Source organism: Natator depressus, chromosome 4 (genome assembly GCF_965152275.1).
Source record: "Natator depressus isolate rNatDep1 chromosome 4, rNatDep2.hap1, whole genome shotgun sequence".
Classification (NCBI taxonomy): domain Eukaryota; kingdom Metazoa; phylum Chordata; order Testudines; family Cheloniidae; genus Natator; species Natator depressus.
This window is the reverse complement of record NC_134237.1, coordinates 91,956,931-91,971,427: the sequence shown is the minus strand read 5'-3', so window position 1 is coordinate 91,971,427 and position 14,497 is coordinate 91,956,931. Positions and strand designations below refer to the sequence as shown.

Below are 14,497 nucleotides of genomic sequence, written 5' to 3'. Positions count from 1 at the left end.
GTTTCTCCATCTACATTACTAGAAGCCTTTGCTTCCACCTACTGATCTTCAGAGAACAGTTCCATAGAAGTGAAGTTACACCAGTGTAAATGAGATCAGAGTTGAGCCAGATGTTTTACAACTGGTCAAATTACTTAACATAGCCAGAACCTTATCCCTGATTCTATAGTTAAGTTTGCATCTGCTGTTCCATAAACCTCTTTTTTTCTCTCCAAAAGTTTACAGCTGGAGCATTAAAACAAACTTCACTCCAGATCAAACTTATCTAAGATCAAATAAAGTTTGGACTTTGTTAAATTACACCAGTGTAAAAAGTTTCCCAGGTGTTGTTCTGGATCCTGTTAGATACAGGAATGCCACATATCAGCATCAGCACTGTTAGTGTATGGAAACTAGTTTAAAGCACAGAAAGTTAGAGAAAAGCACATTTTCTTTTCCTCTCCGTTATCTTCTTAGACAGATCATCAATCATGTAATAATTCAACTATCAACAACACATCAAAATATTTGGGGTAACTAGCACATTTCTTTATTATGAAAGCACTGGTCTTGGTTCCAGTTACTGTCTTACACTTAAAGCAAGGATTGAAAAACTTTATTATGTCTCAAGAACACTTTAGCTCAATGCACAGCAGCGGTCAAAAAGGCCAACAGAATGTTAGGAACTATTAGGAAAGGGATAGAAAATAAGACTAAAAATACCATAATGCTACTATATAAATCCACAGTGCACACACACAATTAACCTGTGGAACTCATTGCCATGGGATGTTGTGCTGGCCAAAAGTATAACTGAGTTCAAAAAAGAACTAGATAAGTTCACAGAGGATAGGTCTATCAATGGCTATTTGCCAAAATGGTCAGGCACGTAATTCCATGCTCAGGGTAACCCTAAACCTCTCACTGCCAGAAGCTGGGAGAGCAAGACAAAGCAGTTCACTGCAACTGCCCTGTTTGGTACAGTTCCCCTGAAGCCCTGGTACTAGCCACTGTAGGAGACAGGATACTGGGCTAGATGGATCATTGGTCTGACACAGCATGGCTATTCTTATGTTCTTATATCTTTTTTTTTAACTTTAGCTGTTGAATTATATTAATATTTTTTAGCTACTAGTTAGTCTTAATTAGGGTAAACAACCTATTGATGCTGTTAGTATCCTAAGTAATCAAGTGAATACCATAGTGGTTGGTTTCAGAGTAGCAGCCGTGTTAGTCCGTATTCGCAAAAAGAAAAGGAGTACTTGTGGCACCTTAGAGACTAACAAATTTATTTGAGCATAAGCTTTCGTGAGCTACAGCTCACTTTGGAAAGCTTATGCTCAAATAAATTTGTTAGTCTCTAAGGTGCCACAAGTACTCCTTTTCTTTTTACCATACTGGTTGATGCTCATAGTTTTCAAATTTTTTACTCAATTTTTTAATACTAGTTCATTCACTAAAGTTAACCAACTTTGTTTCAATGTACTTTATATTTTAGAATTTCATATTGCTTTAAATATTGCTACATTGTATCACTTCTTTTATTTACCTGTTTTTATCCGGTGTATCCCATTTGCATTATCCCTGTTGATTTAATTATTAGTTTCTTTTTTCATTTTGATGTTTAAATAAATGTTTCAAAGTCACATTCATTTGTTTATTTGGGGACATCCTTTAGTGTATAGGGAAAAGAATTCTTTGTAAAATGTAAGTGGTTAATCCTTGCGTGCAGTCTCATTAATAATCATAATCAATAATTCCATCTTTTGATTTGGTTATCCTGAACTCGTCATATGAGAAGCAATTAATTAGTAATTCCATGTAATTGACTGTTGGTTCTCCCAATTATCAAGTCTGATAATTGTTTGTTTTCTTTAGGTAATTTTATTTTGAAAATTACCTGGTGCCCAACCTCTTTCTATCCCACAGCACCCTGTGTCTGACCATGTTTTTGCCTCTCAGCATCTGAACAATGCAGACTCTTCAACCTACCCACATAGCTAAAACTCATTCAAATCCCACACATTAGCTATATTTGAAGATTTGTTTTAGAATTAATAGTAATTTTTGCTATTATTCTTCATAATTGAAAGTTTCTTATTCAGCAGGGGCTGACATATAATGTTCTTCCATTTCAAATTGGCTGCCACTCTGTTATTGCTGTCCATAAGAGTGAGGCCACAGCCTGCCCTTAGCTACTTATTCCAATAAGAGTAAAAGCGAAGCTGCCCTCAAGGGAAGGTGGTACTCCCTGTCAGAACAGGGGACAATGCATGGTTAAGGCAACCAAATAACCTTACCTCTCCCTTGTGTGCCACTATGAGGGGAGAAAATAGAAAAAATCTGTGTCTTTAAAATTCAATTTAATTTAATCTAGGATTACAAACACTGATGCACTAATCATATTTGTATATTGATTGCACAGTGTTATGCAAGTAAATGTTAACTGTGCATTTCCATACCTTCACATGTCTGGATTTCTTTTCAATTTAATCTTAATTCTGAATTTTCTGAGTTTTTAATGCTTGTTTTTTAATAGTTACAACATCCCTGTAATGCTGTACTGTTAAATTACTTCTATGCCCTCAACCTTTCAATTGACTTTCAATAGGATATAGGATCCTAAATCATGTAGGTACTTTTGAAAATGTTATTCTAAATTAAACTGGAGTTAACACTGAGGGTAAAAACACAACAGGTGTGGCAACCTGTAGCCTTACTCCTATTAAGACTTATAGGAGATGGCAGCCATCACTTGCTTCTAATAGATTCCCAGATAAAAACTGTGTGTAAAAATTTCCAAAAGCAGCTAAATTATTTGTGAATTTAAGTCCCATTAATTTATGGACCTCCAATGTGACTCAGAATCCTAACTCACTTAGGCCTTTTATGCATGTTACACATAGTTTCCCTCTGGGAATCCATAAGAGGCAAGTGATTTTCAGAAGTGAGCCCAAGCTACATAGTTCAGATCCTAATCCAGATCTGATTTTTTTCAAAGTTTGGGTGTATTTGGATCCAGAGTTTTGATTTGACTCTCTGATAATTTTCCCTATCCATTTACTTATCCCCCAAACTGTCCCTCTTTCTTTCTATTTTACCCTTTTCACTATTTTGTCTACTGTTCATTTTTTCAGAGTCTCTGAACACAGGGGTTAGTTTTAGAATTTAGTCATCTAAACAGATGATCATGTGTATGAGCTTTGAAAAATATACTACACTGGAGAAGGGAAATGACAAATGAAGATACTTAATGGGCATATATATTTTCCTTTTCCATGGCACCTCATAGTAAAATTTGTTTATAAAAGACACATTCAGGGCTGGAGAAGAAACAACTTTCTAAGCAGATGATTTTGTATCTGCTGTAGAATCAAAGCCAAGTACCAGAAGAGTATACACTCAAAACTTGTAACCTAGTTATCTCTTTACAAAAATGGTCTTTATGGCAAGTTACTTATCGATAAAAAAACCACAGTCCTGTCCAATAATACTTTTAACCGCCATAGGTCCTTGAAGAAATCTTAGCTGTTCAACTGCCAATAAAATCAAGCTTCTAAACATAAACTTTAAAAGGTCTACAAAGACATTCTGTGGTCAGGCTGGGCAAAGGCAAACATATTCATAGGCACCTGAAAGAGAGGCCAGAAGCGAATATACACAAAAGCTACACAAAGCTCTTCTCCTGTTACAATAGTTGACTTTTGTTTCTAGGCTCCCCTGGACTCAGTGTTCTGTCTAGACAAACACTATAAGGATATAAAGTAACATACTGCAATGTGCCTCATCACTCCAGTCATCACAGTCATTGTAGCCATTACATTGTAGTTTCCCAGGGATGCAGATTCCACTGGCACATAAGAAGCTCTCGTCTCCTCCGCACAGCACTGGGAAGGGAAGGGAAAGGAAAAAACACAGGATAAGCCTTTCAGATTTTAAAAAATAACATCATAAGCAATATCTGTTTTGAACGGGTGTCATCCATTAAAAGTGTATTTAAATAACAACCTCATGATTAATCAGTCTTAATTAGAGATGGGCTGGGAAAGTGGAGTTCAGATGCACACCAAATTTAGGCCAGCAACTGGGCGCTCAGGAGCAAGACAATCAGGGCTAAGGTTCCAGCTCAGTAGTGCCAAAGTGAGATTTTCTTTCTATGAATTTATATGCCCCACTTCACCACAGTGTGGGTGCCCCTCAAACATTCATGAATTTATCTCATAATATCCCAGTGTATTAGGGAAGTATTATTATTCCCATTAGACAGATTGTGAACTGAGACACCCAAATCGTGACTAGTGGTTTTGGATGCCCCTCTTGAGATACCTTAAAGAGGGCCTGATTTTTTAGAGGGTGGGTACTCAGAATGTTCTGACAACGCAGCCCCTTTAGGGTGTCTCAAGCTGGGCATTCAAAAATGGAGGCATTGAAAATCACCGGTCATTCACAAAAATCTTAACCTAATTGACATGTACAAGATCCCAGACAAAGCCAGGAATACAATCCACATGCCCACATCCATGCTTTACCCAAAGGCCTTGCACACCTACGCTGACACAATTTGTGAGGTCGGTAAGTAGTATTATACAGGGGTACAATTCTAAAGGCTGTCAGGTACAGGGGGTGGACCTGCACTGTGTGGTTTTGTTCTTTTTAAAAACTACAGCGGTACTCAATAAACTTAAGCAAAACGGCAATTCTCAGCAACAGTAAAATATAGTTATAAAAATGAAAATGAGAGAGAGTTTCCAGGAGCAGAAAACTATCACTTTGCAGCTAGAAAGTCATTAAATTTAACTGTGAAAATGGGAAATTTCCATCAGGCAATTTCATTAAAATTCAAAATTCTGTTCACATAGTGGAACTTAACCATTTTTAGCCAGGTCAGTTTTGCACTGTATTAGAAATGCAGCTGGCCATATAATAGAGTCTGAAGCTTAATATGACACATGTGACCAAAGTTTACGGTCACATAAAGGAGCCATAGAGATGTTAGAAGAAAAAGTTAACTAAATTGAATTTTGTATGCTTGGGTAAAGCATTTTCAAAAGCTGTACTTCTGTTGTATCCCAAAGTACAAACCAAATTAGGTTTAGAGCCAAATTATGTTTATAATTGATAATATTACTGTGACAGGTATGCCAACCACATGCAGTGTCTTTGGGGACTATTGTATTAACTTTATGAATGTCATATGTGTTACTGTAGGCTAGGGATTGTATTCTGAGAGTGGGTTTGTGTGGGGGAGGGGGGTGAGAAAACCTGGATTTGTGCTAGAAATGGCCCAACTTGATTATCATACACATTGTAAGGAGAGTGATCACTTTAGATAAGCTATTACCAGCAAGAGAGTGGGGTGGGGGGAGGTATTTTTTCATGCTTTGTGTGTATAAAAAGATCTTCTACACTTTCCACAATATGCATCCGATGAAGTGAGCTGTAGCTCACGAAAGCTTATGCTCAGATAAATTGGTTAGTCTCTAAGGTGCCACAAGTACTCCTCTTCTTTTTGCGAATACAGACTAACACGGCCGTTACTCTGAAACCATGCTCCATGGGAGAGGGTCATCATTGGTCTTTCAGGAACAAAAACCACTCTGGGGAGATTATTGCTGTCCTGGGACTGAAAACAGCTCCAGAGAAGTACAACCCCCTGGAGTGACTGGCATATACTGGTTCAGGTCAGTTTCAAAAGCCACCGGAGACAAAGAAAGAACCTGGGGGATCAAGAGCCAGATTGAATTGACAGAAAGGGCTTCATTTTAATCCAATGAACAGCCATGACCCTTTGACCAAGGCAGGAGCCAAACCCTGCTGTATGTTTAGGATGCATTTAGACCTGTTATTATTTTATATATTTTCTCTGTAAGGCTTCTGTCTTTCAATATATATACTCTGCTTTGAGAGAGCTGTTTGGTTACTGATAACCACTAGCATATATTGATCAGAACCCTTGGAGAGAAAGCAAAGCACAGGTGCTGGATATTAGTCACTCCTGCCAGGATAATCTCCACAAATTGCCAGGGAGCTACAGCCTAACTCCTGGTGAGAAGGGAGAGGGATGCAGGTCCCAGCTCAGAGAGAGGTGACAGCTAGAGGCCTCAGACCTGAAAGGGCATTCCTTAAGCATACAACAGAGGAGGGGGCCACAGGTGCAGTTATCCCAAAACTGTGACAATTATTATTTACTTTGCAGTAATGTCTAAAGGCCCCAGTCAGGGGCCAATGTTCTTGGCATACCTAGATGCAGATCTGCCTGGAAAAGTGGAAGCAGTGCATTATGCATCCAGAGGACATTGGTACAGTAGTGAGCAGCAGCTCTTCCTACATCTTTAGAAAAGATGTAGCAAATGTTCCCACCTATTGCTACCCTGCCAGCTATTACTATCTGCAACTACTAGGTTTAAATCTCATGGCTGAACAGGTTCCCTGACAGGCAGGAACACTATAATTAGGTCTTTTAGAAACCTAATCACTGTCAAATGAGAAGACTTTGTGATTCTCTGCCAGCGCGTCGTAAGCTGAGATGGTTGCCAAGTGAACCTTGATAGAACTGAGGGACAAATTCTTTCTTTTTAGCTCAAGTAACTAGTGAAGAATCTGCAGGATCGAGGAGTAATGTGGAATCAATGAGTTTTGGTGACACTAGTGGGAGAATCGCATCCATTTTGCCAGGTGAGTTTGTTTTGTCTTCTACTTATTAGAACTCCCCTAACTGGGGAAGAGCAAGACTGCTGCATTGATGACATCCATCTAGTCACCATGCTGTGAAGTGCAGCGACAGTAGATTTGGATGTGGGATCTGTCTCTGGTTCTGAGACAGCAGGTCTGGGAGCAGAGGTAAGTCTCGGGATGGGATACTGACAGGTCAATAGACCTGTGAACCAGAATTGTCTTTTCATTCGCCACTGTGACCACACAGCAGGAAGGGGTGAATGTAAAAGAATTCCGCACCTGTAAGAGGCACGCATTGTGAGATATAGGCAGTGCCAAAGCAGGCATCTGCCACAGGGTTCCGGCGTGGTGCTCATTGACAGGGAGGGCTTACTTTCCTGCAGAGTATATCCACCAACTTACATGTATATCCGCCAACTCCTTTACTTCCTCTACAGGGATTTGGAGGGCCTAGGCCATCCTTTTTAATAGGTTTTGGATAGCCTTGTAGTCATGCATTTCTGAGGCCAATCGTGGCACTTCAGCAGCCTCATTGGGAACAAAGAGAAAAGGATTACCAGTGCTGGAAGGTGCCTGCTCTTCCATTTCTTCCTCTTCTGCTTATGGCTATACTGGAACCCAGGGGAGGGACACTGTTGGGATCTCTGTGTGTGCAGTGCCATGGAGCAGATAGTCTTCTGGTGCTACAGTTGCTCACTCACACCAAGACTCCTCTGAGCCAACTAGAGTCCCCAACAGGGCCACATGGGAACTGGTGGATAAGTGTCTAGTGGCCAGGGTGTAGGGACTCATGAGTCCAGGTTCTGTGGGTCCCAGTATCTCTCTTGTGAAAAATGTCTGGACTCGCTATAAGATGTTGAGGGCTGTGGTGAGAAGCTGGGTGAGTAAAGATGCTGCTGGTATGAATCTTCCTCACCCCCTGAGTCTGAAGATAAAGCTGAAAAGAATGTATAACCCAGATTCAGGTGGTGCTGTGGCCTTCGGGCTGATGGTGCCATCCTAGTGGATAAAGTCAGTGCTGACTGTAGTGCTGAAGTTGACAGAAAAGGGGACTGTGGCTCCAGATGTGCCGTCTGTGCAGGTCCGTCGGTATGGATCACCTGAAGAATGCTGTGTGGGGTTGTATAGGTTGTATAGGTGAGCTGTAACCAAGTTTTCTCAGGGTAATACCACAGTCTTTGCCATCATGATGGTGCACTACTGCAATCAACCTGGTTCAGGTGCTGAGAGAGTCAATGCCAGGGCCACTGAGGCAGACGATGCTGGGGTCAATGCCAAACTATTTCCCGAAGTCCCAGATGCTATTCTATCTAGTCAGAGTTATATTCAGTTCCTAGGGTCTATGTTATACATTACATTAGCAAAAGAGGGGAGGGAAAATTTTATATGGAAACATATGGAAAATGTTGTTTTCCACAATGTTTCATCCACAACAATTAGCCCAGCAATGCTGTATGTGTTTTCATATTTATACATTTAAAGGGGAAGAGACTTATGATTTAACCCCTCTTGCTTGACTGATGTGTATGAATAGGGCCCTACCAAATTCACAGACCATGAAATCTGGTCTCCCCCATGAAATCTGGTCTTTTGTGTGCTTTTACCCTCTACTATGCAAATTTCATGGGGAGACCAGCATCTCTCAGAATGGGGATTCCTACCCAAAAGAGGGTTGTGAGGGGGGAGGGGGTTGCAAGGTTACTGTAGGGCGGTTGCAGCATTTGTCACCCTTACTTCTGCGCTGCCTTCAGAGCTGGGTGGCTGGAGAACAGCAGCTGCTGGCCAGGTGCCCAAATCTGAAGGTAGCGCCCTGCCAGCAGCAAAGTAGAAGTAAGGGTGGCAATACCATACCATGCCACCTTTTCTTCTGTGCTGCTGCCTTCAGAGTTGAGTCAGGACCCCATCAGTTACAACACTGTGAAATTTCAGATTTAAATATCTGAAATTTTTAAAATCCTATGACCATGACATTGACCAAAATGGACCATGAATTTGGTAGGCCCTAGCTATGAATTATGAGGGCCAGCTTTCTTTTTATTTGATCATGTTGCCAACTGTAAATTTTATATTCTACTTACATTTTAGTTACAATGAGATAGTTTTAAATAAAGTTGCAGCCTCTGTATTTAAACAAGTTATGGGGGTCTGTCTCATTTGCCATAAAATATTAAATCATTTTAATCTCCTGCCCCGCCCCCCACCCCTAGCACACCTTGAATGATCCTATTATAGTTATGGAATATTTAACAGATCAGATTCTGTGAAATGACACCAAACTTTGAAAGATTGCTTGGAACATTTTTCAGCTTTTTAGAATCCATTCAAGGATCAAATCTGGGAAGCTAAACACCATCCATGTTTCCTTAATACACAGCCCTGGAACTCTATCCTACTTCCCTTGTGTACACCAAACTCCCAGTGAAGCTAATAGGGACTTGGGGTGTGAAATGAATATAGGATTGGGCCCTCAGTGAATAATCTATTTAGCTTCTTATGAGGGTTGGGGTGTGAGTGTTACAAAGGCTTTGAAGCCAATGGAAGTCTGAACATAAATATTGAAGGAATATAATGATACATGATAAATATAAATAATGAATATTAAACAAGATTCAGATTCTTAACTGCTGTAATGAAACACAAAATAATCATTGCTAGTGCCTGAGTCTTTTGACCCTGAAATAAACTATTCTGATAGGATCAACATGCAGAGGAATGTCCACTATTTAAATCATGCTTGGTGTTTCAAAAGTCTCTCTGGTTGTTACCAACATGGTTACCCAAACCGAGCCAGGGCTGTCACCCTTTAGATGTCTTCACTGCAATTAGCTTTGTATCTGGGTTTTCGTGATATTGAGTTAAAGTGCAGCTTGGAAAGTGATGTTTTGCTATTCATTATCCCTTAATTTTTTAGTGTATTAATTAATTAAAGACAAGAAGAGATTGGCATATGAAGGTACCTTACCTCTTCGTGCACAATATGGAGTTAAATAAGTGTGTAATGTGAAATAATATATACATGAGCCAAATGCATCCCTGATTTTACTCCACTGGAATCAACCCAATAGAATCAATGTAACAACAGTGATGAACGTGGCCCAATACTTTAAATCACAAACAGATTTGTAATCTCTGGCAAGAAAAATTCACTTATCTCTAATACCTGAAAATGCAGATGTCTTGTGGTGCACAGAACTATTTGCATCTCCAAATATAAACTTTTTATTTCAAGACCTATACCAGTCAGTGACATACTGAATTTGTTTGCTGCTATTAAATATGTGAGAGAAATGGTAGTCAGATTCAATTTGGCTTCACAGAATCATAGAAATGTGGGGCTGGAAGGGACTGCAAGAAGTCATTGGATCCAACACACTGGGCTGTGGCAGGGCCAAGTAAACCTACACCAACCCTGATAAGTGTTTGTCCAACCTGTTTTTAAAAACTTCCTGTATATAAACATCTATACTTGTAAGAAAAGTCTATGGCTTTAAAGCCTTTAGTCCTACAGAAATTACTTCATTTTATAGGAAGAAAAGTCCAAATTAAGCTCTTCAATAGTTTGAAAGGTTTCACAGATGCATGTTGATCATATTTTGAAGAAATACAGACAGTCTGACTTGCAGGCCGAGATGATCTGTTGATTTGGAAAGGTATCTTCATTGTTTTTTCTCTGCCACATCTGAGGTATAGTTACAAGAAGGAATATCATTCACCCCTGATAATTTGGGTTCTCAGAAGTGCTGAGCCCTCTCACAACTCCAATTGCAGGCTCTCACCTTGAAAAATCAAGCCCAAATGAAGAGTAAAATAAGAGAACTTATCTAACTCCACTAACTAAAGGCCTGATCCTGCAATATTTTTCCCCTGAAGGAAAGATCAGGTCTTCATATCAGTCTTTGATCTGCTTTCCTGACAAGCTTGGATAACTTTCTCTATTCAGATTTCACTCAAATCCTTCACAGACTGTGAGCACACAGCAGGAAACTTTATAAACTCCAGACTCTATAAAATGCTGATGTGGTTTTATTTTTTCAGTTAGCATCTGAGATCTCTTCAAGAAGACATCTTTCAAAATTGTAGAATAAGTCAGATTCTTTTGGAAGCAGGGTGGAGAGATGTGCCTCTATGTCTCACGCAGTTTGCGGCTCCCCTCAGCTTAAACTCCCCTATCGCTGGGGTGGAGGAGACTGGTTTCCAGTCAGGGTACCTGGGCATGCCTGAGGGGACATTGCTTTCATACCTGGGCTCAGGCTTAGGTGCCTGTTCAGGTCTCCACTGGAATAACCCTGGCAGGCAGTTTGGGGTGGTTAACAGTTTTAAATAAAATTGCAGTCTCTGCATTTAACCATACTATTTTGTCTGTGTCTCATTGTTTCCATATCCTCATGAACAATTACAGCCCACTTTTGCTGTTCTGTAGTTCAGATCTGAAGTTCTGGGTGCTCGTCTTAACCAAACCACTCTGTTCTTTTAAGGTAATAACAAGTTTATGAAGTGCCAAATGTGTGCTATACATTTTACAGACAAATCTGAGGAAAGCATCCCTGCCCGAAGCATTTATAATATAAGGCCCTGATCTTACAACTTCCAGAGCATGGGCAGATGTCTATATCCATGCAATGCCCCATTAACTTCAACAGAACTCTGTAAGGATGTAGGGGTTTGCCCATGAAGTGGTAATTTCAGGATTTGGTATCCAAATGGGTAATATAGACATATGGGGTTTGATGAAATAAGAACAAGTGAAAGAGCATGTCTTTTTTGTTTTATGCTTTTTTTCTCCAATCACTTATTTGAATCCCAACTAAAATAATGTACTAAAGAATAATGGGTATACAGTCACAAATATCACTGTTACATAAATGTTAATCTCAAATATATTTTTAAATCAAATGTTTTTAAATAGACATTTATACCTTATACAATAGGTGGCTGTAATAGATGAACAACTAACCCAATTTTAGTAATACTGACTATTTATTGGGGATATATCCCTTTTTTGACCTGAATACTCCAAACGTAACATGCATTGACTTAGTTTCCTTCTCCAAATACCAAGAAGTTGTGATAGCCTCAGCACATTGAGCATAACTATTTCTCAAGTGTATTCCAGATCACTGATGGAAATGGCTGGCTCTGCCCTCATAACCCATTCTTTTAAAATAGGTTTTCCTTTCAGGTTCAGTTTTCTAAAATCACTACCAGTGTCAAATGCCCTCCTACAGCAACAGATGTCTCTATTATGGATTAAATCAGATCTAATGGGCATTCTTGATCTATTTCCCCATTTGTGTGGTAGCATCAATAGCAAAGAATGCTATTCCATTTCCATTCTTTGGAAAGCAGAAGTAGTAACAATATGATTAGCAGAAGGAGCTGCAGCACTGTCTTTGGTGGCAATTTTGTTGTCCAAAGCCAGCCACATGTTCTTGCATACTATGCTGAGGCTGTTCTGAAACTGGCAAACTTGGTAGGGTTTTCCTCATATATGAGGAGTTCCAGGTTATCAAAATATGATATTTCTGATCATCCCGTAATTGAAAACCATACCCCCAAAAAGTTTACACCCAGAACCCCATCCATAGACTGGTGGTCTGATGAAGGTGAAGGGTTAAAATCAATTGCTGATGTAATAACCTGGTATATGGATTTGTGTACAGGCCCAAAGTCCAGAGTTTGGTCAAGAGGTCAGAGGCCTAGCAAATAGTGATTAGCTAAGAGAAAGCAGAATAACCAAAGATAACCTTGCTTGTGTTAAGATATGCCTGGTCAGCAAAACACCAGATGTTGGGGGCAATAATTGTGTCTTATTCAAAGGTGCAAATAGAACAAAGAAGCCCCGTTTCTGTTGTGTTAGTTTTTTCTGTAGGGAGATGTTCTTCCCACACATCCAACCCTGAGTTTATGAAAAGGTTGGAACATATCAGTATAAGATATGGCCTCCTCCCACCTCCCTTTTCCAGGAACCAAACACAAATAAGCAACTTGAAAGACAATCTTTATTGCCATATACTTTCACTGTTCCTTTGCTTTTACCCCTAGGTATGTATCTGTTGGGCAATCAAAGGAGCTACTTCATTCCTATGGACCCCAAATCAAAATTCAACATATATTTTATACTAATACATTTATTAAAGTACTAATTAAATGTTAAATGTTAATTTGTTACCTTGAGACCATGGGCGGAAACATTATGTAATCTTTGACCATTGGCTACTGTGCTATCATGTCTTGCTGATACACCTATCCGGGGGTGTGGGACTGCCTACCCCATCATTTTTCCCCGCCCATGGAAAATCCATATATTCCATTGTAATCAATTGATTGACAGTGTCTCTGAGCCTAATAAGCGAGGTGACACTCTGTCAGCGCTGTACGTAATAAACTCCTATGCTTGACCTCTACTCGGTGTGGGTTTGTGTCCTTCAAAGGTTTCCTGATGAAGGCTGACACCAGAGCATTCTATTAATGCTGATTATATCAAAGTCAGTACAGGATATGTTGTCCCACTATATTAAAATGCAGTGTCCTTCCTGTGAAATCAATAGAAAACTGTTGAAACTGAAACTTGGCCTGCAGTAACATACTGATTGGCAAGCAATGTTGTGTATCCAGAAGCAATGCTGGTGTACATATGTAAGATGCATATAAACAAAAGAAAAGTTTCACTTTCAAAATGGCAGAAAAATACCTGATAAACATAAATCATGAACAAAGGTAGTTCCAAGCCAACTTCCATGGGGTGTGAGTCATAACAACCAAAATTAGGGTCTCTGCTAATTTTTTCTTCCAACTCATAGAATCATAGAATCACAGAATATCAGGGTTGGAAGGGACCTCAGGAGGTCATCTAGTCCAACCCCCTGCTCAAAGCAGGACCAATCCCCAACTAAATCATCCCAGCCAGGGCTTTGTCAAGCCTGACCTTAAAAATATCTAAGGAAGGAGATTCCACAACCACCCTAGGTAACCCATTCCAGTGTTTCACCACCCTCCTAGTGAAAAAGTTTTTCCTAATATCCAACTATTCTCAGACATGTTACCTCTCAAACTCTACTGATTTATAGTTTCTAAAAGTGATTTCATTTCCATATTTTTTTAAAAAAATAGATTTTAAACAGCAGAATCAAAAGCATAAACTGAAATTTGTTAAAACTACAGCATATTGCACCTTTAAAATAGTGGACTTTGATTAACTAACTTGAAGAAATATTAATTAGTCTTTAACTTGCTCTGTCCTCATACAATAGTGTGTCACTGACACATTTATATTTGAAAACTAAGAAACACCTGCAATTCACACAAAACCTGTGATACGTGGAAGATTTAGAATATAGCCTTTCAAAATTATAAGTAAATCCATGGAAACACACAAGAGGATTTGTAGAGGTCATTATTAAAAAGTCAGCATTAACCAACTGTTTCCATACCAAGATGTGTGAGATATACTAGTCACTTCCTATTCTGATTCCTATTCTAAGTTATTTTTATCTATAAGGAAAGACAGTGCTGCCTAAGATTCGGAGATATGATTGCTTTTAGTAAATGATGCCTCTTTAAATGGCATCTTCTGTATATTTGGTGTCATTAAGAAGTAGGGTGACCAGATGCCCTGATATTATAGGGACTGTCCCAATACTAGGGGCTGTGTCTTATATATGCAACTATGCCCTCCCACTACCACCATCCCCCGTCCGAAAAAAAATGTCCCATTATTTCAGACTTGCTATTTGGTCACCCTTTTAAGAAGTCAACATTTATCTTGGTACAGTATAAATACTTCCCAGTAGTGTCATATTCTACATTCAGGAAGTATTTTGGGTAAAGTCAATACCACATTAGA

General features: G+C 39.4%; 1 protein-coding gene across 6 annotated transcripts in view; it reads right to left on the bottom strand.

Moving 5' to 3' along the window:
- CORIN (corin, serine peptidase) overlaps positions 1-14,497 on the bottom strand; it is a 311,181-nt gene that overhangs the window by 116,636 nt on the left and 180,048 nt on the right. For all 6 annotated transcript variants that reach the window (XM_074951457.1, XM_074951456.1, XM_074951458.1 and 3 more), the window contains one exon: positions 3,753-3,866. In XM_074951457.1, the coding sequence (XP_074807558.1) occupies positions 3,753-3,866 (114 nt within the window). The remainder of the gene's footprint in view (positions 1-3,752; positions 3,867-14,497) is intronic.